Source organism: Candida tropicalis, assembly GCF_000006335.3.
Source record: "Candida tropicalis MYA-3404 genomic scaffold supercont3.5, whole genome shotgun sequence".
Taxonomy (NCBI): domain Eukaryota; kingdom Fungi; phylum Ascomycota; class Pichiomycetes; order Serinales; family Debaryomycetaceae; genus Candida; species Candida tropicalis.
Genome location: NW_003020057.1, coordinates 118080 through 142793, shown reverse-complemented (window position 1 = coordinate 142793; position 24714 = coordinate 118080). Strand labels below are relative to the sequence as shown.

General features: G+C 34.7%; 10 protein-coding genes across 10 annotated transcripts; 4 read left to right on the top strand and 6 right to left on the bottom strand. All coding sequences in view use genetic code 12, as the record gives it.

Annotated features, from left to right (window-relative positions):
• Positions 1-1894: 1894 nt before the first annotated feature.
• Positions 1895-2254, bottom strand: CTRG_03796 (uncharacterized protein; the record flags this gene model as incomplete). The annotated part of the gene is made up of 1 exon (XM_002549453.1): positions 1895-2254. One exon carries the CDS (start codon positions 2252-2254, stop codon positions 1895-1897), a length of 360 nt encoding a protein of 119 aa, XP_002549499.1.
• Positions 2255-3213: 959 nt separating this feature from the next.
• On the bottom strand, positions 3214-5055 carry SDH12 (Sdh12p; the record flags this gene model as incomplete). The annotated part of the gene is made up of 1 exon (XM_002549452.1): positions 3214-5055. One exon carries the CDS (start codon positions 5053-5055, stop codon positions 3214-3216), a length of 1842 nt encoding a protein of 613 aa, XP_002549498.1.
• Positions 5056-6014: 959 nt separating this feature from the next.
• CTRG_03794 (uncharacterized protein) lies at positions 6015-6470 on the bottom strand (the record flags this gene model as incomplete). Its single annotated transcript, XM_002549451.1, has 1 exon — positions 6015-6470. One exon carries the CDS (start codon positions 6468-6470, stop codon positions 6015-6017), a length of 456 nt encoding a protein of 151 aa, XP_002549497.1.
• Positions 6471-6787: 317 nt separating this feature from the next.
• On the bottom strand, positions 6788-7213 carry CTRG_03793 (uncharacterized protein; the record flags this gene model as incomplete). The annotated part of the gene is made up of 1 exon (XM_002549450.1): positions 6788-7213. The coding sequence occupies one exon, from the start codon at positions 7211-7213 to the stop codon at positions 6788-6790; it is 426 nt and encodes a 141-aa protein (XP_002549496.1).
• Positions 7214-7462: 249 nt separating this feature from the next.
• On the bottom strand, positions 7463-7990 carry CTRG_03792 (uncharacterized protein; the record flags this gene model as incomplete). The annotated part of the gene is made up of 1 exon (XM_002549449.1): positions 7463-7990. One exon carries the CDS (start codon positions 7988-7990, stop codon positions 7463-7465), a length of 528 nt encoding a protein of 175 aa, XP_002549495.1.
• Positions 7991-12242: 4252 nt separating this feature from the next.
• Positions 12243-13799, top strand: CTRG_03791 (uncharacterized protein; the record flags this gene model as incomplete). The annotated part of the gene is made up of 1 exon (XM_002549448.1): positions 12243-13799. The coding sequence occupies one exon, from the start codon at positions 12243-12245 to the stop codon at positions 13797-13799; it is 1557 nt and encodes a 518-aa protein (XP_002549494.1).
• On the top strand, positions 13426-13842 carry CTRG_03790 (uncharacterized protein; the record flags this gene model as incomplete). The annotated part of the gene is made up of 1 exon (XM_002549447.1): positions 13426-13842. The coding sequence occupies one exon, from the start codon at positions 13426-13428 to the stop codon at positions 13840-13842; it is 417 nt and encodes a 138-aa protein (XP_002549493.1).
• CTRG_03788 (uncharacterized protein) lies at positions 13843-15456 on the top strand (the record flags this gene model as incomplete). The annotated part of the gene is made up of 1 exon (XM_002549446.1): positions 13843-15456. The coding sequence occupies one exon, from the start codon at positions 13843-13845 to the stop codon at positions 15454-15456; it is 1614 nt and encodes a 537-aa protein (XP_002549492.1).
• Positions 13926-15407, bottom strand: CTRG_03789 (uncharacterized protein; the record flags this gene model as incomplete). The annotated part of the gene is made up of 1 exon (XM_002549444.1): positions 13926-15407. The coding sequence occupies one exon, from the start codon at positions 15405-15407 to the stop codon at positions 13926-13928; it is 1482 nt and encodes a 493-aa protein (XP_002549490.1).
• CTRG_03787 (uncharacterized protein) lies at positions 14831-19042 on the top strand (the record flags this gene model as incomplete). The annotated part of the gene is made up of 1 exon (XM_002549445.1): positions 14831-19042. The coding sequence occupies one exon, from the start codon at positions 14831-14833 to the stop codon at positions 19040-19042; it is 4212 nt and encodes a 1403-aa protein (XP_002549491.1).
• Positions 19043-24714: the final 5672 nt, after the last annotated feature.

Genomic DNA, 24714 nt, shown 5'->3' with positions numbered 1-24714 from the left:
ATCAGATGATTAACAACGAAATGTCTTGGTAAAAGAGAATACACAAGCAAATTTAAATTAGAGCAAAACAAGATGATAAGAAAATTTTACCATCATTGGGATACTTTTAAATGAGCTACTTGGTAATCAGCATTTCACATGGTTTATATTAATACATAGCCAGAATTCATTTAATTTGTTCGGCATTATCGCCATTATATATCTTCGTTTATTAGGCATCCTCTTGCACACAATTGGCGGGATAAGTTTATTAGTGCGTCGATGTAAGATCTATCAGTTTTCCCTAAAATGAAAATTTCTAAAAAAAAGACAAGTGTAATGCTGTTTCCCTTTTCGAACTGACAACTCAAATAATATATGATCGTAAATCTATCAAAAATAGAATATTGGTCAATTGGTTTAAGAAAAAAAAATAACTACAGTACTTTCTTCCTTGGTTCTTTTTCTATATTCTATGGCTCAAATATGCCAAGCAGTTATTGCGTTTGTTCAACAGGGATAATAGAAATCGAAAAATGGAGAACAAAAAGTCAAGTGACAAATATGAAATTTGAAATTGCTTTGCATTGATTTAATTCGACACTTTTGCCTTCTTAATCGTTCGATTATTTGGACTGTGGAAACAAAAGGCAAAGAATAAAAAAAATAGGAGAAATCCTTCTCCTTGTTCTTTATTACGAGAATTGAACTTCGATAGAATAGATTGATATTTACGAATAATGAATGAATAATTATCCACGTTCGTTTGTAGATTTCTTCATTTATTTTGTGATCTAGTTTGTTTTCTTTGTTTGTTTGTTTTTCTACTTTATGTATTCTTTAGAATCATTCAGCTTTTAGTGAAAAAATATTTAGGAAGAGGGGTTTTCCCATTGTTCTTTTAATTTTTGCTGTTACTGTAATACTATTATCCAGCTCATCGATTTTAATTACTAAAATCTCTCAAATACTCTGTTAAAATTAGAATCAGTTTTTTTTTTTTTTTTTCTTTTTGACAATGCTTGTGGCGCATTACATGTTGCCTGCAACATCATTGGAATATTAAGAAATACCGAGAGCCGTTTTGAATGTAATCTGCACTCGAACTTTACATCATCCAAGAGCCAGTATTGAATGTTCGTGTTATCTTTGCATCTTACACTAGCGGTTGTGAGACATCCATGCACGACACTGTGTGAGATATTAGCTACGACTTTGAACATATGTTGGAAAAATTTGAGAGTATTAAGTCAATTTATGCTAAGTCTAACGAATTGCGTTATCATATTGAGAACAAATCCGATGCAGTACAAGGAAAGGGAAATCCTCAGGTGTCGGTTTTATTTCAAGCAAAGCATCTTTTTGCATGTTACTCAGCTTGTTTCTTTTTCTTCACCAAGTTATATGACGTAGAGTTCTCTTGGCATTCAAGTATTATACCCGTTATTATTTCCAGAAGTGGTCATTTCAATATTATTGCGCTTTCAAATCTCAATTAGAGGATTGTTTATAATCAGATCCACACAATTTAAATTCGTCGTACGAGACCTGCAAGAAAAAACAAATAGAACACTTCAAAAAGTTTTCAGGTGTCTAAGAATCTCAATGCACTTTCAAGAAACTCTTTATCTCATAATACCTCTTAAGTAACAAAAAGGAAGAACGCAAGTAGAGCTTCAAGTCTGGCCAAATCTAGAAACCAGTTATTAAAATTAAATGCAATACCGGTATCGGGAAAATACAACTTACCGGGTTAATTTCAAACGTACTGCATTACGAACTTTTGAATCAGAAATAAACTTACTGACTGCGATAGTGATTTAAGTCCCTTTAATCCCTTGTTGAAAACTAAAATAACAATGAGGGTAATGTTGGTTTAGTCTTTAATTTTATTACTATTATCAAGAGATTAGTTTTAGTTTCCACTCAAGCAAATTAATGTATACGCACTTGTTAGATATAACCAAAATAATTGGATACTTCCAAGATTAATATTTGTGTTCAATAGTTGGTAATAAACAATAGTGATTGGTCGGCAAAACAGGGAAATGTGGCAATAGCACCGAACTCTGAAGACCAAACACCCGTTTTTAGTAAATTCATTATTTCTGTGTTTTCTTTTGTTTTGTTTAGTTTTGTATGGTGTTGTATTGTAACTAGCTTGATTGGTTCCTTTTGGTGCAAAATTGCAGGTGAAGATTTTATATGCTTCTTTACTGAAAATTACGGTAGTATTTTTATGTTCTATACAAGTACTTGAATTATATTCTCGCATTTTTTATTAAAATATGAATAGACCGAATATTTGTCCTAGAAATTCATTGTTATTCCCTTTGATTCACTCTTTATTTACTTATTCTCCACGTTTCAATTCTTCTATATGCGTATAAAGTTTCGTAACTGCAACAATCCATATTCTCAAAGGGCATATTGAAGTTTTCTTTCCGCGCATTGAAAACAACACAAAGTCTGAAATTCTGGTAAATTTGTTTAAAGGATGGACTAATATTGGTATAAAAAGAACTAAAAACGGGTACAGGGAAGCGTTATAAAGGTTCTATATATCAAAAAAAAATTATATCTGTATAAAATAATAACACATAGTAAAATTCAATATGTAGTTTATATCAAAGGTAAACTTTATATATTTTGACCTTCAAGTGCAACCAAAAGGTCGTGTATATAATTCTATCTATAAATAACTTTCAAACTGTGCCTACCACCATCATCATCAAATGTTATAACAAGAAAAATGCTAAAAAGCAATGAAAAATTACTGCAGACAGAGTTGTGGTTAACTTTACATTTTCTGGTAGCGCAACTGCTCGGGGGTTTTCGGAAGAATGAGTATCAATAAAGGAAGAAAAGTTACTGTAAAAAATTTGTACTCTTACCCGAGGAAGTGGATTTTGTGTTCTTTTACACAAACTAACCAAACAAACCCAATAACAAAGACAAAAAAAAAAACTGAAGGAAAGTAAAGCGTCTATTAACCAAACTAAAAATTAACCCGTCATTGTATATAATTATGAAGAAAAAATAAAAGTACAATTTTACTTTCAATTATTTACTAATTTTATTGAATTTTAATATTTCATGTTTATAGTTGTACTATGTACACGTACATATACGATAAATAAAGTATAAATTGACTAATAGACTCTCTTAGCTGGAGGAACTGGTTTACAGTCATTTTCATCCAATGTGGTCTTAACAACATCTCTGTAATCCAATTTAACTGGAGCACCAAATTTGTCTTGGTAAGACAAAAGTGTGTTTTCTCCAGTTGACATCATCTCTGTCTGGGAAATCGTCACGGGAATGAGCACCTCTAGATTCTTTTCTAGCAGCGGCAGAAACAGCAGTTTGAGTAGCACAAGTCAACAAGTTTTGCAATTCCAAAGTTTCAACCAAATCAGAGTTCCAGATCATAGAACGGTCAGTAGTTTTAACATCTTCAAAGCTCTTGTCAATTTCAGCAATATGTTCCACACATTGATCCAAAGTGTCTTGAGTTCTGAAAACAGCACAACCCTTTTGCATAGTCTTTTGCATGTCCAATCTGATATCAGCAGTTGGTCTAGAACCGCTAGCATTTCTCAATTTATCCAAGTTAGCAATAGATTCGTAACCAATATCCTTTGGATGGTCTGGAATTGGAGTACCTGGCTTCAAGTTACCTTTAACAGTGTGAGCGACAGCTCTACCGAAAACAACCAAATCTAACAAAGAGTTGGCACCCAATCTGTTAGCACCATGAACTGAAGCACATGCAGATTCACCACAAGCCAACAAACCTGGAACAACTTCGTCTTTACCATCTGGACCCTTCTTCAAAACTTCACCTTGCCAGTTAGTTGGGATACCACCCATATTGTAATGAACAGTTGGTAAAATTGGGATTGGTTCTTTGGTGACATCAACACCAGCGAAAATGTGGGCAGTTTCAGAAATACCTGGCAATCTTTCCTTCAAGACAGCAGCAGGAATATGACTCAATTGCAAGTACATGTGATCTTTTTCTGGACCAACACCTCTGCCTTCGTTGATTTCCATAGTAATGGCTCTAGAAACAACATCTCTAGAGGCCAAATCCTTGGCAGATGGGGCATATCTTTCCATGAATCTTTCACCTTCAGAGTTGATCAAGAAACCACCTTCACCTCTAGCACCTTCAGTGATAAGACAACCTGAACCATAGATACCAGATGGGTGGAATTGGACGAATTCCAAATCTTCTAATGGCAATCCAGCTCTGGAAACCATAGCGTAACCATCACCAGTACAGGTGTGAGCAGAAGTACATGAGAAGTAAGCTCTACCATAACCACCAGTGGCAATAACGGTTCTGTTGGCAAAGAATCTATGCAAAGTACCATCTTCTTGGTTGTAAGCAATAACACCAATACAAGTACCATCTTTCATCATCAAATCTAAACCAAAAAATTCAATGAAGAAATGACAATCGTGTCTCAAAGATTGACCGTACAAGGAGTGCAACAAGGCGTGACCAGTTCTATCGGCAACAGCACAAGTTCTGTAAGCTTGACCACCTTTACCAAATTCTTTGGATTGACCACCAAAAGCTCTTTGATAAATTCTACCTTCTTCATTTCTGGAAAATGGAACACCATAATGTTCCAATTCGTAAATAGAAGCAGGGGCTTCTTTGGTCATATAGTGAATGGCATCTTGATCACCCAACCAATCTGAACCTTTAACGGTATCGTAGAAATGCCAATGCCAGTCATCTGGATGCATGTTACCTAAAGCAGCATTAATACCACCTTGAGCAGCAACAGTATGAGATCTGGTTGGGAATAATTTGGAAATACAAGCAGTTTTAAAACCTTCAGAAACTAAACCGAATGCAGCTCTTAAACCTGCACCACCAGCACCCAAAACAACACAATCATATTCATGATCGATAACATGGTACTTTTGGCTCATGTATTTGGCAGCGTTAAAGTCTTGACCTTTAACGTTAGAACCAATAACTTGAGATCTAACACTAGAAGAAGACAAAAATCTTTTTGAAGCGGAACTTCTTATTTGGTTACGAAAAGATGACAACATTTTAGTAATTGGAATGACCTACTCTGGAACAATTTTCAAATAAATAGAAAACTTTCAATAAATAAAGTACAATAAAATAAATAAATAAAAAAAAAATCAATGGTTTGGGCCTAGTGTTTGCAATTTCTCTTTGTTTGTGGAAGGGTATTTATGTTCGTGATTTGTGCTTTATACTCTCTTATCAAACAAATAAATATGTCTAGCTAGTTATCCTTCTTTCGATTCCAATCCTAAAGGAATACTGTTGGTGAATTGAATGAAATTTTTGGGGAAAAAGAAGAAGGTTAAGTACTAGGGAGAGAATTTTTTTTTTTCCTTGTTTCCTGGAGAGAGTGTGTGTGTGTAAAGGTGATTTCATTCGACTAAGATTTTTTTTTTTTTTGTTCAAATCCAACTCAAGGAATACATGGGCTGACTGACACCAAAAAAAAAGTATAATATATTTAGTTGATCTACAAACATCCTATTAGTATTCTTCAATACTTTGAGTGATCCAGTATGGTGGTCAATGGGTAATGAACTATGTATAGTTGGTGTAGTTTAATTGTCCCCAGCTGATTGGTGTTTTTTTTTTTCCAGCACTAGATGGATTACAAAATGCTTAAATTTAATAGGTCAATTGGGTGTTGAGCCGCATTAATAGCCAAATTGGTAGAGATCCCGGGGGAACGACGAAATATTTTTTTGCTTTGTTCTCTCACCCGCAAAATAAAAAGGTAATCATCGGAAACTGAAAAAAAAAAAAATCGCGTGAAGGAAAATCCGAAATTTGGACTCGAAATTTGGAAGTTTAGGAATAGTCTTGGAAGGACATCTAGCTTTCATTGAAGAGAATGTTAAAATAGAGTATAGATAACCAAGTTAAGACATCTTATTGTGACAAAATAAAACGAGAGAGAAACAAAAACTATACGATGTAGAGCAAAATGAAAGTAAATAAGTTTGATGAATAGAGTCAATTACAGCATATGCTTGGCATACAAATTCACCGGGATTGCAGAATATGGTGCACCACCATTGGGATAAGAGTAGAACGAATTACCATAGTAAAATAAAGAGTTGGAGCCATTGAAAGCGACACAGCCATTATCGCCAATCGTGACATTTATTGCACCAGGCATGTTTTCACGGTCTTGTCCTCGAAAAGCCAACTCCAATTTGCGATCATCATTGAATACCAATACCCACCAAATACTGGGGGAACCACCAGGATAATAGGTGATATAACGTGAATCATAATATAAGTAAGTAGGGTCTGTGCCAATAGACAAGGTCGAATTGTCTAACACATTATCATAATTACCTACCACTACCGCAGAACCATTGAGAAAGTTATCAGCAAGGACATACAAATTGACATTAGCCTGTGTGATTGTTAGCAACAATAAAAAGGGAACAATATTGAGTATTAACATTGTAAAAGTTTGGTATAAATGAAGATGAAAAAGTTTAGCTAATGGGATATGTAACAGCGTGGATCAGCTCCTTTATATTTTCATGAACTGAATTTGCTATTTCTCCACATGTTTATTTATAGAATCGGAAATAGAACGTGACATATATAGAAGACCCCCTCTCATCGTTGAAAAAGAAAAAAAAAATGGATAATAAGATTGTAGAAATCAAGAATGGGGGGACATAATTCTGGAGGAAATGGGAAACTTTTTAAAGTTTTCATCAAATGATGGCAAATTGAAATATAGTGAATATAATTATTAGCAGTATCGCAAATTCAGTGAATCTCGTATATAGACAATGGCAAAGCATCAACTGGGGGATCAGCTCCGTACCAAATAGCATAACTGGTGTACGAATAATCTTGAGGATCATCAATATTCTTTACCCCATAAGCTTCTAAAATATGACCATCTTCTTTCCGATCAATTGTTAATGGTGTATCAGGAGACAACTGGAGAATATTATTATGAAGAGACAAATAGTATCTCACCTTGTTATCATAAAAAATCACCTTGTTTACGTCATCGTATTGGAGGAATGCTGGCTCATCGCCAACAAATAAATAGTACCTGTAAAATTCTTCAAATTTGATTGTTAATGGCTTACCATCAATTTCTTGGTTGTCAGACCGAACCACTAGTTGTATCGTTGATATTGTAGCAAGTACACATAAAGGGAATAAAAGTAGTAGAAGCTTCATTTAGGAATAGTAATTATAGCTAATTCTTAATCAACAATATTTTGTATATCAAAGTATAATAATAATAATAAAAAAAAAAGAACTCTGATGGTATTTCTCTTAGCTATTTATTTTGTGGAGATTTGCTAATTACTTACATGAAGAAAATAAAGCCAGAAAATTAGGGATGAGTAAGAAAAGTTGCCCGATATCTAAAATAGGAAATATTACGCCGCAGTTCAGGAAGAGGAAGAAAAATAGAATTCTGTTTTAATGAATTTTTGGAACAGTCACACGACTTTCATTAACTATTGGCCCTGCGGTAATTTTAACTTCAATCGCGTCTGGGGGAACCAACTTCTTATTTTTGTAGTAATATACGGCATACTTTTGAGTAGAATAAGAATGTGGATCATTGACATTTTTAACCGCATATAGATTTTTATATCCTGTGAACTGCAACTCTCCATTTTTCTTGATCTTAACCTTGAATGGGTAATGGACATAGGACAATTGCAAGAAGCTGTTACAGATCGTTAATTTGTACTTGACAAAATATTGATAATAAAAGTAAATATGATACATTCTGGTGTCATAAACAAATTCTTGTGCTTCCTGTGGTTGTCCCAAAAAGAAGAAATTGTAGCCTTCACCTTCATGTAAAGAATACAATCCCATACCATCCAACGTTCCATTATTGGATTCTATGAACAACCGAAGGGGTATTAATTTGCAAGCAAGCTGGGGCATGTAAATAATTAAAAATGTGGCATAGACGTTTATTTCCCACAATTTCATGTTGTTTCAGTAATTTGATGTGGTATGTACTAGAAAAGGGATATTTCTTGTTTTTTTACATTCTCTTCTTTTTTTTTTTTTTTTGTATGTTTTTTGGTTGCAAAACTCCAGCAAATATTGTACTTGGTCCAACAAAACAATAAAAATACTACGACACTGGTTAGTAATCTAACATCAAATATCATCATAAATATAAAACGTTTCGCTAACAAAATGTCCATAGACTACAGCAATTTGTTATATCACAATCGGTTGAATACTGAATTAGTTTACCAGATCTTACAATAAATATTCGAACAAGAAAGAGGTTGTTCACAATATGTTAAATTTATGGTGCTCATTCACCAAATTGTATTTCTTTTCCTTTCCAGATTCTTGTATTTGTTTTTGACTTCCTGGTAAAGAGATTGTAAAATTTTTGTTTAGGCAAAATCAACAAAATCTTTGATATTGTACACGACTAATTGGTTTCGCTTGTTTTATGTGTATCCCCATTTCACACTCCCACCCATGATCGCGGAGAATACTAGCTAACTGACTCGAATGTTACATTTCCGTGATTACAGCATATACTCCAGAGACAACATATTCCTTACTACTTATTCTACAGTGGTGGAGGTTGGGGAGGACAAAAGTTTCCAAATGAAATTCCCAGCACTAAACAAACGTTTTTTTTTTGAAAGTTCGCACGATCAATTTTCAGTAAATAAAAGTCGTGCATAAATTAACTATTTTTAAGAACCTACTTTATCATATTTAACGTGTAAATACCAATTAGTTTTATGCAAGCTGGTTAGATTAATGTTGAGTTCTTATTTTTGAGCCAAATATAGCAAAAACTGTTGATTAATAGTGGCAGCATATAATTTAGGATCGTAGATATAATATAGAATAATTTTACAAAACTCTACTTATTATTTCAAGTATAATTAACTGAACAATTTTTTAAAGCATTCGGAGTAGTTGAAACGGGATTTGGTGAATAATGATTTCGATTGTAAAAATCATTTGTTTATTCTTAACAGCCAATAGAATTTCTACGCACACCAGAAAAAAATCGTTTGTTTACATCTGGGAATTTCATTTGGAAACTTCCTCCCCCCCCCCCCCCAATGCATGTGTTGATACACATTTTCAACGCATCAATTCAAGTTACTTACGACGAATTCTGATTCCCTTGTTCTTTTCAATCATTGAAAAATTCTACGTTACAAGAAAAAAAGTGAATTCTTTTAAAACTAAATTAGCTGTACATTTGATGGAAACTTCTTCTACGAGGATTCACTTGACACGACTTGATATCCGATATTCAAGGGTTTATAATTGAAAAATTTCACAAATCTCAATGCAAAGTATACTTCAAAATTTATGGAAATCGCAACGCAATTGATTACTATGTTAATAAAATTCTATTTTTAACCTCCATAATATTCCCAACACAAATATGTACAATATGTAAATTTTTGGAAATAAGATATATTAGAACCTCTTACAGTTGAAAGCAATATTCAAAATCTTTATGGTTTTCTAACCTTTAAATAATCAATTTTACATATTAGTACGATTAGAAGAATTACTTCAGTAGATAATATCATATATCAAGGGTCCAAAGATTGAAAAAAAAAACTAGAATTATTCAAAAAGAATATAAATAACCATGGATACGAGCTTATGGTTTTTTCCAATCCAGACTGGGTTCGTAAAGTACTTGGTACTTTTTCTGGTATTTTTGCGATTGCTATTATTTGTTGACTTCAATACACATTGTTTAAGAACCTCAGCCCTATTGTACAATTTTTTTAGTATTATTACATTTCATTTTTTCATATTAGTGACACATCAAAATTAATGAGAATTAATATGTTGTATGATATCCAGTATTAAGTTAGGATCCGTGTTTAAATTTGTATCCATACTTTTTAAGTCAATGGTAAGAACAAACGTTTAATTTTGCTATGTAACTTATTTAGCATGGTCAACAAAATTGGGAAAGCTGGTGACCTCAAACACAATTCTTGTTTTCTGTCGTATCCATTAATTGTACAGTTCTGTAGACTTTCAAACCTGAAAAATTTCTTGATGTTTAAGTTTATTATAATTGATTAGTCAAGTATCTGCAAGTTTGCATTATTGGTTGGCGCACAACTTGCTGTTCTAATTTTTGCTTCTTCTATTGCTTTTGAAAGCGGAACAAATCTGTAGTAATTGCGCGGATAATTTCCCAATTAAGCAAAAAAGGTATGCGGAAACGGAAATATGATTACAAAATTTCATTTCGGAAAAAATAAAAGTCCATCATCTGTATTTCCCTTGCCCTATTGTGTATTTATAGAATAACAATAGAAACATATGATGTTTAGCAATTTTTGCATTATTTTAAATTTGCTCATCTCTTTTGAATATAAAATTTTTTCACATCATCATCTTCTTCGCCTTCTTCCGAAGTATATTATTTTCTCTTACTTCTATACTTACACTAACAGTATTGGCTATTGTTCAAGAAAAAAAAAGACCTTTTTACTAAATTGAATGCGTGACACTACCTGGTAGAAATTGTTGTGTTGATACTAAAGTACATTGACGAACTTGTCGGTTGTGTATGAATATTAGGTATGTACCTATCTACACCTTCCTTTGAATCAAATACTCAAAACTCGTTGCTGGGATTCAAAAAACGGAACCCTGATTATATTGAAATTAGAGTTTATGGTTATGCATGCATAAAGTTGGATGTTTCGAATTTTGAGGCTTAATCGAGCAAACGAAGCGTTTTGGGAAATTACATCATCAACTTTACGTTACGAATTATTTTCCTATCTTTACTGTATGTGTTGTTTCCATTCATTTTCTATGTTAATTGTAGGTGAAAAAGAAAAATAAGTCATGATGTTTTTTTATACAACACAAAAGATATCATTTACATGGTTGACCCTAACTAAATGTAAATATTGATGTAATTGTGATCTTATTTTTTTAAAGGTTATGATTTCTATAGGTTGAAAATAAACTAAAACCAAGAAATCAAATACTTGAACTTCCCCGGAAATGAGTCCCGTTCACAGAAAGTGCCGCAATTTAAAATGAAAGGACAAATATTTGATTTAAATTTGCCTTTAGAGTAAATTTCCCAAAATGAAATTATAGTCGAATTTTATAGGCAATTTTGATTTTTGTAATTAAAAATTGAAAATGACAGATATTTTTACAGTATATACATTGTAGAAATGTTGTATGATGGGAACGAAGTATTACAAGAATAAGATTCATTATTTACCTTATTACCCTGATTTTAATTTTTGAGAATCACGACAAACTTGCAAGGGAGGGTAGGCATTGTCTAAGACCCTGTAATGGAAGTGGCCTAAAAGAATCATTCATCCCGTCAATAAACCCATTATTGGTTTCTTTTTGATTATTTAGTTTGAAACACAAACCAAAAATTAAATAGAAACCATGTTAAGAAATCATACTTTTTACATTAACCGAGTTTACACGTTGAAATTTATAAAAAATTGCGTAGTGGCCTATTATTCTTATTTCCCTATTGATGCATTGTGCACTTACAGATAAGACACAAACGTAAATCTTTTCCCTTTCATTATTTTTTTTTTTGTTGTTGTTTCTTTCTTTTGCCTATTGTCTTTACATTGCTTTCTTAATTGCTCTTTTTCTATTTTCTCTCTTATTCGAGTTGTTGATGAGATTTTTTGGCAGTCCACTACATGCGCTTTTACAGGCAATGTCGATCTTTAATGTTTCACATGGCTCATCAAGATTGATAATGTCTCACTAATATTCAATCAATATCAATGTAAGCTTGGTTCAAAGACTTTATCTGAAACTTCTAGAACAATCAGCTTCTTTTATTAACGAAGTCTGACAAAAAGAAAAAAAAAATTATAAAGTTAGAAAATTATTTGTGTTATTGCTGCAAAATTACTTAAAACAACCGCCCTCTTAGTCAACTCTTTTTAATGTGTTCTAAGGAATTTCATGTTTGCAATCTGTGAAATCCATGAACTCATAATCCAATGTCATCCGTTAATGTACAAGTTCAAATATCCACATTACGTATTATTTTGTTCAATTCTACTCTCCTTTGCTTAAATTATCCCATCTTGAAAAAGTTTGAAAACTCATTCTATAAATAGGATTGGTTTTACCAACTTTTCTTTTCTTAGATTTTAAATAGACAAACCTAAATTTTCTGGAATTCAACATTATTTTTCTATAATTCATTGATTCTTCAAACATGTTTCTACTACAAACAACTCTCTTATGCTGTGCATTGATTGCTACTTCAGTTGCTAAAGAAATTTCCGGTGTGTTCATAGGATTTGAATCCTTAACTTGGGATAAAGCTGGTAATTATGCTTATCAAGGTCCTCAATATCCAACATGGAATGCCGTGCTTGATTGGTCGTTAGATGGCACAACAACTTCCCCAGGTGATACGTTCACTTTGATCATGCCCTGTGTCTTCAAGTTCACTACGTCTGCCACTTCTGTTGATTTGACTGCCAATGGTATTACATATGCCACATGTGATCTTCATGCCGGTGAAGAGTTTACTACTTACTCTAGTTTGACTTGTACTGTTACTGATTCGTTAAGTTCTGTTCATGAAGCTATGGGTACAGTCACAATTCCTTTGGCATTTAACGTTGGTGGTTCTGGTTCTTCTGTTGATATTGCTGATTCTACTTGTTTCACTGCTGGCACAAACACTGTTACTTTCCAAGATGGTGATACATCAATCAGTACCCAAGCCTATTTTGCTGCAGCTACTGGATCTTCTTCTGGTCTCCTTTACTTTCAAAGAAGTGTTCCTTCATTGAACAAGCTTAATGCACTTGCAATTCTCCCAGATTGTCCAAATGGTTACACTTCTGGTACTCTTGGTTTCTCATCTTCTAATTCCAGATTTCTGATTGATTGTTCCAGTGCTGAAGCTTACATTACAAATCTTTTAAATTCCTGGAACTACCCAACTTCAGCGGATTCCTTTTCTTATACCCAAACTTGTACTTCCAAAAGTTTTCAAATAACATTCAATAATATTCCAGCCGGCTATCGTCCATATATTGCTGCATTGGTTCAAGCTCCATCTTCGGATTATAAAATTGATTATACTGCAAAATATCAATGTGCTGGATCTTCCCAAAAAGATGCTTCGAAATCGGTCACTTGGTCAGGCTATACAAATAGTGACACAGATTCAAATGGTGCTGTAGTTGTTCTTACAACTATTACAGGTACTCAGTCCAATACTATTGTTACCACATTGCCTTTCAACCCGACTGTTGATCACACAAAAACGATCGAAGTGATTGTTCCAATTCCAACAGTAACAACTACCACTTCCTACATTGGAGTTACTACTTCTTATACCACAATTACTGGTACTATTGGTGGAACGGCTACTGTTATTGTCGATGAACCGTATCATACTACTACTACTGTTACTAGTCCCTGGACTGGAACCTTCACCACTTCAACTACTGTCATTGCTTCTACTGACTCGGTTGATACCATCATCATTCAAGAACCAACTCCAAATCCAACTGTCACTACCACTGAGTATGGATCTGTTTCTGAACCAACCACCATCACCTACACCAACCCACCAGGTGGCACTGATTCTGTTGTTGTCATTGAACCACCAAACCCAACTGTCACCACCACCGAGTATGGTTCCGTTGAAACTACCATCACATATACCAACCCACCAGGTGGTACTGATTCTGTTGTTGTCATTGAACCACCAAACCCAACTGTCACCACCACCGGAGTATGGATCTGTTTCTGAACCAACTACCATCACATACACCAACCCACCAGAGTGGCACTGAATGTCTGTTGTTGTCATTGAACCACCAAACCCAACTGTCACTACTACCGAGTATGGATCTGTTTCTGAACCAACCACCATCACCTACACCAACCCACCAGGTGGCACTGATTCTGTTATTATCGCTGAACCACCAAACCCAACTGTCACTACTACCGAGTATGGTTCCGTTGAAACTACCATCACATATACCAACCCACCAGGTGGCACTGATTCTGTTGTTGTCATTGAAACCACCAAATCCCAACTGTCACTATCTACTGAGTATGGATCTGTTTCTGAACCAACCACCATCACATATACCAACCCACCAGGTGGTACTGATTCTGTTGTTATCATTGAACCACCAAACCCAACTGTCACCACCACCGAGTATGGTTCTGTTGAAACTACCATCACATATACCAACCCAGCAGGTGGCACTGATTCTGTCGTTGTCATTGAACCACCAAACCCAACTGTCACCACCACCGAGTATGGGTCTGTTGTGAAACTACCATCACATATACCAACCCACCAGGTGGTACTGATTCTGTTGTTGTCATTGAACCACCAAACCCAACTGTCACCACCACCGAGTATGGATCTGTTGAAACTACCATCACATATACCAACCCACCAGGTGGTACTGATTCTGTTGTTGTCATTGAACCACCAAACCCAACTGTCACCACCACCGAGTATGGATCTGTTGAAACTACCATCACATATACCAACCCACCAGGTGGCACTGATTCTGTTGTTGTCATTGAACCACCAAACCCAACTGTCACCATCCTCTGAGTATGGTTCCGTTGAAACTACCATCACATATACCAACCGTGCAGGTGGTACTGATTCTGTTGTTGTCACTGAAACACCAAACCCAACTGTCACCACCACCGAGTATGGTTCCGTTGAAACTACCATCACATATACCAACCCAGCAGGTGGTACTGATGCTGTCGTTGTCATAGAACCACCAAACCCAACTGTCACCACCACCGAGTATGGTTCTGTTGAAACTACCATCACATATACCAACCCACCAGGTGGTACTGATTCTGTTGTTGTCATTGAACCACCAAACCCAACTGTCACCACCACCGAGTATGGATCTGTTGAAACTACCATCACATATACCAACCCACCAGGTGGTACTGATTCTGTTGTTGTCATTGAACCACCAAACCCAACTGTCACCACCACCGAGTATGGTTCCGTTGAAACTACCATCACATATACCAACCCACCAGGTGGTACTGATTCTGTTGTTGTCATTGAACCACCAAACCCAACTGTCACCACCACCGAGTATGGTTCTGTTGAAACTACCATCACATATACCAACCCACCAGGTGGTACTGATTCTGTTGTTGTCATTGAACCACCAAACCCAACTGTCACCACCACCGAGTATGGATCTGTTGAAACTACCATCACATATACCAACCCACCAGGTGGCACTGATTCTGTTGTTGTCATTGAACCACCAAACCCAACTGTCACCACCACCGAGTATGGATCTGTTGAAACTACCATCACATATACCAACCCACCAGGTGGCACTGATTCTGTTGTTGTCATTGAACCCTCCAAACCCAACTGTCACCACCACCGAGTATGGTTCTGTTGAAACTACCATCACATATACCAACCCACCAGGTGGCACTGATTCTGTTGTTGTCATTGAACCACCAAACCCAACTGTCACCACCACCGAGTATGGATCTGTTGAAACTACCATCACATATACCAACCCACCAGGTGGTACTGATTCTGTTGTTGTCATTGAACCACCAAACCCAACTGTCACCACCACCGAGTATGGTTCCGTTGAAACTACCATCACATATACCAACCCACCAGGTGGTACTGATTCTGTTGTTGTCATTGAACCACCAAACCCAACTGTCACCACCACCGAGTATGGGTCTGTTTCTGAACCAACCACCATCACCTACACCAACCCACCAGGTGGCACTGATTCTGTTGTTGTCATTGAACCACCAAACCCAACTGTCACCACCACCGAGTATGGTTCTGTTGAAACTACCATCACATATACCAACCCACCAGGTGGTACTGATTCTGTTGTTGTCATTGAACCACCAAACCCAACTGTCACCACCACCGAGTATGGTTCTGTTGAAACTACCATCACCTACACCAACCCACCAGGTGGCACTGATTCTGTTGTTGTCATTGAACCACCAAACCCAACTGTCACCACCACCGAGTATGGATCTGTTGAAACTACCATCACATATACCAACCCACCAGGTGGCACTGATTCTGTTGTTGTCATTGAACCACCAAACCCAACTGTCACCACCACCGAGTATGGTTCCGTTGAAACTACCATCACATATACCAACCCACCAGGTGGTACTGATTCTGTTGTTGTCATTGAACCACCAAACCCAACTGTCACCACCACCGAGTATGGTTCTGTTGAAACTACCATCACCTACACCAACCCACCAGGTGGCACTGATTCTGTTGTTGTCATTGAACCACCAAACCCAACTGTCACCACCACCGAGTATGGATCTGTTGAAACTACCATCACATATACCAACCCACCAGGTGGCACTGATTCTGTTGTTGTCATTGAACCACCAAACCCAACTGTCACTACTACCGAGTATGGATCTGTTTCTGAACCAACCACCATCACCTACACCAACCCACCAGGTGGCACTGATTCTGTTGTTGTCATTGAACCACCAAACCCAACTGTCACCACCACCGAGTATGGGTCTGTTTCTGAACCAACCACCATCACCTACACCAACCCACCAGGTGGCACTGATTCTGTTGTTGTCATTGAACCACCAAACCCAACTGTCACCACCACCGAGTATGGGTCTGTTTCTGAACCAACCACCATCACCTACACCAACCCACCAGGTGGCACTGATTCTGTTGTTATCGTTGAACCACCAAACCCAACTGTCACCACCACCGAGTATGGGTCTGTTTCTGAACCAACCACCATCACCTACACCAACCCACCAGGTGGCACTGATTCTGTTGTTATCGTTGAACCACCAAACCCAACTGTCACTACTACCGAGTATGGTTCCGTTGAAACTACCATCACATATACCAACCCACCAGGTGGCACTGATTCTGTTGTTGTCATTGAACCACCAAACCCAACTGTCACCACCACCGAGTATGGTTCCGTTGAAACTACCATCACATATACCAACCCACCAGGTGGCACTGATTCTGTTGTTATCGTTGATATTGAATCCACTACTGAGTCTACTATTGAATCTACTGAGTCTACTGTTGAATCTACTGAATCTACTTCTGAGTCCACTGAATCTACTGCTGAGTCCACTGAATCTACTGCTGAGTCCACTGAATCTACTGTCGAATCCACCGAGTCTGCTGTTGAATCTACTGTTGAATCTACTGTTGAATCTACTGTTGAATCTACTGTTGAATCTACTGTTGAATCTACTGTTGAATCTACTGTTGAAACTACTGTTGAATCTACTGTTGAATCTACTGTTGAACCCTCATCTGAATCCTCAATTGAATCATCTTTTGAATCTGCTGAGTCCACTATTGATTCTTCAACCGAATCTACTGAGTCTATTACTGGGTTATCGAGTGAAACTGGGGTTCAATCTACTAGTGAATTTATTGGTGAGTCTTCTTTTGAATCTTCAATGGAAACTACCGAGTCAACAGAATCTGCATTTTCTACTTTGTCTTTCCCTTCTGCTGTTTATTCAAGTTCTCTGGATTCTTCTTCAAAACCTCATTGGCTCAACACAACTGTTTCACAAAGTTCATTCCCTGATTATTCATCATCTTCAGAATTGGATTATTTCTCAAGTTCGGTTGTTTCTGAAGACACTATTGTGTATCCATCACCATTTTCTTCATTATCATCTTCATTTGAATCTATGGTCATTTCTTCTACATCTGATAATTCCGAAAACCCAAGTGCAACTTTTGATTCTTCATCATTTATTTCATCTATCGTATCTACATCAATAGAAATGGAATTTTCATCTGAATCGGATTCAGTTATTTTCACTTTGACATATAGTTTTTCATCTGAAACAGATTCCACAGTTGCTTCTACCGAAACGGTACAATCATCTTCATATAGTGTTTCCACAGAAACAGTTTCATCAACAGAATCACAATCAATTGAACCAACAGGTTCTTCTTTATCTACTGGGGCTAGTGAGTCAACTACCAATTTAATTTCGTCATCCAGTTTTAGTTCATCTACTTCCTTTACTTTATTGAGTTCACTGACTGTTGTTGCTGTTTCTTCTGATTTGTCTTCATCCTTGGTTTCTAAATCTATCTACAGTTCACAGAATACAAACTTTGAATCAAGTGAGTCTAATCAAGGATTTCTTTCTTCTGGTATTGAATCGCCATCTTCAGAAAATATGATTCCATCTACAACTACTGAATCATTCCTGTTCTCAACTTCAACAGATCTTACAACAGGACCAAGATCTAGTATTGTTTCTACTGAAAACCCTACTATCAGTAAATCTGCAGGTGATACCAGTTCTGATTCAAATATTGCTTCTATTGTTTTATCAGAGAATACAGTAACTAGTCCAACTAATGTTGATACTTTCACAGCTTCTGCTTCTGCTTCTGCTTCTGCTTCTGCTTCTGCTTCTGCTTCTGCTTCTGCTTCTGCTTCTGCTTCTGCTTCTGCTTCTGCTTCTGCTTCTGCTTCTGCTTCTGCTTCTGCTTCTGCTTCTGCTTCTGCTTCTGCTTCTGCTTCTGCTTCTGCTTCTGCTTCAGCTTCTAGTGCAACTGAAGTTCACACCAATAACCCTTCCTCCAGCAGTACCGAAGGCAGTATGGCTTCTGATACAAATGTTTCAAGAAGTGCATCTCTTTCAGTATCTGCTGCTTCTACCATTTCATCAACACCTACTGAAAGTGTTAATACAGAACCTGGTTCAAGCACCAATGCTGGAATTGAAAACGCCACATCACATGGGTCTCCTTTGCAATCTGTTACTATTACAGAATCTCAAGGTGTTGAAACAGGTTTATCTTCTGCTGGTTTTGGAACTGGTTTACAACAAACCACATTAAGTGAACATACTACTTCTAATAAACCAAATACCAATGTTATCACCACCTATGAAGGATCTGGTGCAGTTATTGGGGTTTCTGGTTTGACATTTGTCTTGTTTTCGTTATTATCTTTCATTTTCTAATTACATTTTTACCCATTCTCAATGGTCTAATATTTTTCTTCGTCGGGTTCATTATAATTTCTATTCGTTGCATTGAAATTTGCTGGTTACAAAAATTCCAACAAATTGGTCATTTAAATATTTGCATACTCTTATATATATGTGTATTTCGGTTAATTCATACTTCTGTTTTGCTATTTCTTATTCTTACTTTTTGTAATTTCATTGTTAATACAGAATACTTATTCATACAAGTTACGTGATTTGTTCTTATTTTGTACTGTAGCTTTCAGTTTAGTATGCCATTTTTCAAGATCAAGACTAGACAAATATGAAATTAAAAAATGTGTTCCCTTAATGATATTAAATTACAACCAGTACATAATACGCAAAATCTGGTAATAAATACAGCGTCACGAACTAGGAGAGCAATTAATGAGATAAGTTTTTTAGGAAGCTATATAATTACATCGAAATGAGCTGTATTGAAATTCAGTTCGATAACTTGAGATTGGTAAGTTTGCACGACAACTGAAAAAAAAAATGCAATTCACTGAGATGTGAAAATACTTTGTTGAATAGGGTACGTTCCATATGAGTATCGTAAGTGAAGTGTATTATATGGGATTAAAATGTAAATTTAATTAAAGTAGCTAGAGAGTGGGATAACAATCATTTGTCATAGAGTTTTGAAATCATTACATTTGAGTTTAATTTTGCCCTCCTGTTGTTGATGTGAGTGTAAATCGTATTTCTTGACATATGCACGACTTCTAAAATATTATTAAACAGGCTAACCTGTTTACAAAGTAATTTAATATTCTTATTCAATTCTTTTTGTCTTAAGCTTTATTTCACCAAGGATCCTTTAATGGGGTACAATCTAAGATATTCATAAAATAATAAACTCTATTATCAATACAATTTCTAGAAATAGTTTATTTCAAAAGAATAATTTAAAAAAAAAAAAAGAAGGAAAGAAAGATAACATAAAACATTGTTTATTTAAAAATATACAGTGTTTCTACTTTTTGTTCGTACCAAGTTCAAAGAAATTATTAATACTAGTGCGAAATAAAACTGCAACGACTGTACATACTTGCATGCTCTTATTTTTTTTTCTCTACATCAGGTACAGTAATTCATATTTCTGTTTTGTCTCTTTTTATTAGTACTTTCTGTATTGTTTTTTTTTTTTTTTCTTTTTCTTTTTCTTTTTTTGCAACACTCAGTATTTACTAATACAAATTACATGATTATTTTTGTTTCTCTAATAGTGTTCTTTATATACTAAAAGTAATTTCTTATTGAAATAATCACCATGATTCAGCAAAAAGGCTATTTTGTCTAATTTAACAATTATTTAGTTTTCAAAATCAGGCGTTGATAAATACGAAACTTAGAAATGTCTTCCATTGATGATAATATAATAGTACCAGTGCACAGTACGCCAATCCAATATAAATACGGTTTATTTTTGATTTACTGTTTTCGTATATTTTACAGTTTTTATTTGTCATTACATTCTTCTATATGAGTAATATTCGTAACCAGAAGAGACGAAACAACACCCATATTTATAATAAAGATGGCCTATAAGGCATACAAATACAGAATTATTGATATTGACACATAGGTATTTATTTTGTATAGCAATATAATGCTATACTCAAAAGGTAACAAGTGTGCTATGACCAAGTATCATATGGTTACTTTGGATTGGTGTGGTCTGAGAGTATGAAACCAAACTTTTGTAAACAGTATCATCTCTTTGTTCAAATTATTCTTAATTAATATTGTGTTTTCCTCATTAAGGAAAATCATATACTAGAAAGAACATTAATCGAAATTTATTGTAAAATAGCATTCGAAATATTGAACTTCCTAACGACAATCACAGAATGTGATTATTTCTATGTTGTTGTTTTTTCCTTATCTAACGGTAACCACACCAATTTTTGGGTCACAAATAGCCATATCCTATCAAAACTTCAATTGAAAATATAGTTAATTAATGTTTGATTGGTAATCGCAAAATGAACCATGAGGGATTTAGCAATAATATTTGTATTTAAATACAAATTTAGCTCTAGTCTCCTAATAACAGATGCAACAACTGTAAGTGGAAGCGACTAAATTGATTAATTCGAATATAATAATAATAATAATATCTATGATAATCTACTTACGAGATAATAAATAAAAAGAGTACAAACCCATTGATGTATTATCCTTGTTTCTTTATTTAGATTTTTTTTTCTTTAATTTTGCATCTATCTATAATTTCATATACATATTCAAGTTACTTTATCAGCTGTTTTTGCATATTTTATGAACAATAGTATGTTATATATGTTTTTATACTCCTTGAAAGGGTAGGAATTGCAGGAAATTTTTCACTAGTTCATAGATTGTACTTTTAAAGATGTTTTATTTCTTTTTGGTTGACTACACATAAAATTTGAAATATTACTGAGTTTTTTATTTTAGATTCATTATTGATAACTAATTGTTTTATTTGCATGTTTGGCCCTAAAAGGAAAATTTTATAAATATTAAATGCAAATAACCTTATTTCCAACATATACAGAAACATGGAAAGAAAAGTATCGCAAACGTTTCGCATATACTTCCCGGTTTCTACATTTTTAGTTATCCTTTTAAATCAATGGATAGCGTATAATGTATTTAGAAATTATTTGGTTAAAACTCAGATATTTAGATTTTTTTATTATTACTTTCTGAAAGGGGCCCCAAGGGAATCAATAAGTGATAATTTAGAGTACTTCTATTTCAATTTGGCCCTCATTTTTGTATGTTTACTGAAGTGTATGTATAAATCACCTATTCGCAACCCAATCCAAAGACAACATGGGATTAAGAAAGTCTTATACAAAGTAACTTGTTTGTGGGGAAAGAAATAAATTATGAGAAGGGGTAGTTATCCATTAAAATAAAATAAACTTTCAGGATAAATGTGGGTGGACTTATTTGGGTTTTATTTTAGGTTTACCACTTCTTAATTTTGTTACTAAATGATACTATAAATCGTTCTAATTTTATCACAAGGGTTGTTTTCGGCTATTCTTCAAAAATCTAAATATATCTGGAAAACACCAAACCGACATTTACCCTTTTCTCGTTTGTTGTGTTTTACGGGATTTAATTTTGGGTGGTCAGTAGAGGTTTGTCTCTTCGTATTGAATGTTCCTCTTTTGATTTCAATTTTATATTAGGCGCTTCACTTGGAATCAATGTTATCACCATATGACCATGTATAATTTACTCAATGAACTTTACATTGATTGCTGTATTTCATTTCCTTTCATGTGTACTCCTATTGCTTTTTGTTCCACACATTCCATTTTCTAACAAGTGACACAAATTGATTGCAACAAGATGGGCAGATTAGGGTTGGTGTATGCACGACTTCTTGTATGCAAAATGAAGAAAAAAAAAGACAATGAACCAGAAGAGTTTCTTTTCTGTTGTCTTGCTATTGTTGTTTAGTTTACTCGTTCTTTTATTTTACTAATTACCATTTAAAGGGAGGGCTAGGGGATTAGTGTAACAATGTAATCCATATTTCTGGGCTAGTTTTGTTAAAAATGCATTTGAAGAAAAAGAAAGTACTTTTTGTTTGAAATTATCATATCAATAAGAGATATACGAGTTGAGGTCTTGGATAATAATGTTGTCATCTGAATCAGTTTATAATTGATGCTATTTACGGATTATGAAGATACTATTAAACAAGAAAGGTAATATCAATATTAAAAGAGTTCTATACTAGAAAAAAGATAGAAAGTACACCCATGTTATTTTTTGTCTTATTGTTTCGCCACATTATTTGGTAGCTAAATTTAAATATTATTGAGAAATTAAAAATTTTAGAATTAAGGGTTGTGTGAAATTTTAAGTTATCGGTTTGATCCCTGGATTTCATGTTTAAAGTTTTGACTAAATTCTACTAAAATGAAAAATCGTGAGATTACATAATCTTGCACAAAGCGAATACAGAAATGTGTGTGTAAAAACTAGAAATGATTCGCGGATACAGTTTTACTCTACATTAACTAAATTTTAAATCCATTCTATTTCTAATGACATTATAGTAATATATTTCAAAACAAAAAGGTGCCAGCAATGTTTACTAAATTATTGGCTATGTACGGTTGGGGAAAACTGCGTTTGCCAAAAAAAAAAGAACTTTAACAAATTTCGCACAAACTATTGCGAGCCCCACTAATATAAACAAAGGTAGTGCATGGAGAGAAATGAAATGTGAAGTTATCAAGTTCTTCGTGTGTACACCAAATGTCTTTCTTTTTTGATTTAGTTAGAAGGAAAATGTATAGATTCCGATGTTATTAAGTGCATATTCCGATGTTTAGTTTTTTAGACAATTATAAAATATTCTAGTTGAAACCAGCATAATAATGTTTCAATAGTAGTATATTAGACTTAAAAGGTCAAAATTCCAGTTGTTTCTTGTATTGTATTGGTTTTTGCTTTACAGATTATGTCGTGTCAAAACAAATTTGAAACCTGGTAAAGCGGGCTATATGTTTATGAGAGCTCCGAAAAAACACTTTGTTGTTTACATCCATGTGGGTAACAACAAAGAGTGCGAAAATTTGTATTGACAATTATTTATTGGCGAAGACAGTTGTCCCTGGCTGCATGTGTGTGTATGTGTGTGTATGTGTGTGTATATATGTGTGTATATATATGTGTGTATGTATATATATATGTGTGTATATATATATGTGTGCGTATATATATATGTGTGTATATATGTGTGTAAGTGTATAGTTTAAATTGAACAGATATCTTTTAGTTCATGCTTTACAGGTTCGCCTCAATGTGGTTTAATCTATAAACCACACTCCATGTAAAAACTGCTGATTTAGTTTTAATTTCGTTTGCTTGAACAAACACAAGAATATTCAAATAGGAAACTTGAGACCCCCTCTCTCTGTATACAAATAGTACTAAAAATAGTTGGTTACATTAAATTAGAATTAATTTCGATGGAAGATGTGAATGGAAGCTGACTTTGCCTTTGTGATAAATTCGTTTATTTGGCTTCTTCATCCACGCCACTAAACCGTTCAACTTCTGACCCCAAATGGAACTCAACATATTAATTTTTTTCTATGATTTTAATACCCTTTTTAAGTAGATCTTTGAATTTCAGAAACCGTCCTTGTGTGACTAAATAACTAGCAGAAATTGATGCTCTCATTCTTACATTTAACAGGTGACCTTTATGTGAGCAAGAGTGGCACATATATTAATTAGCTGATGGATTTTGAACTGTAAGCGCTGCTCTGAATTTACGAAAAAGAACACGAACAACAAGAATACAAAAAAAAAGCAACCAGAAAAAAAAGGAGAAGAAAAAATCATCCATCATCTATTCGGTTCTTTCTTCCAATTCTGTTTCATATCCAATACATAATTCTTTGTGCATTCTGGATATGCATGGTTTAAAGCCTTTAATGACTATTGTGAGTTAAAAAAAAACATAAGTGTATTTGTTTCATACCCAGCGATGATGGTTAACACAATAAATGGGGGTACTACTAGAAGTTACACTATCTACAAACTATTGGGAGCTGAACCCTTATTGGAAGCTATATCTATTGATCTGGCTGTTATCTACTCTTCTCATTAGTTAACAATTGGCA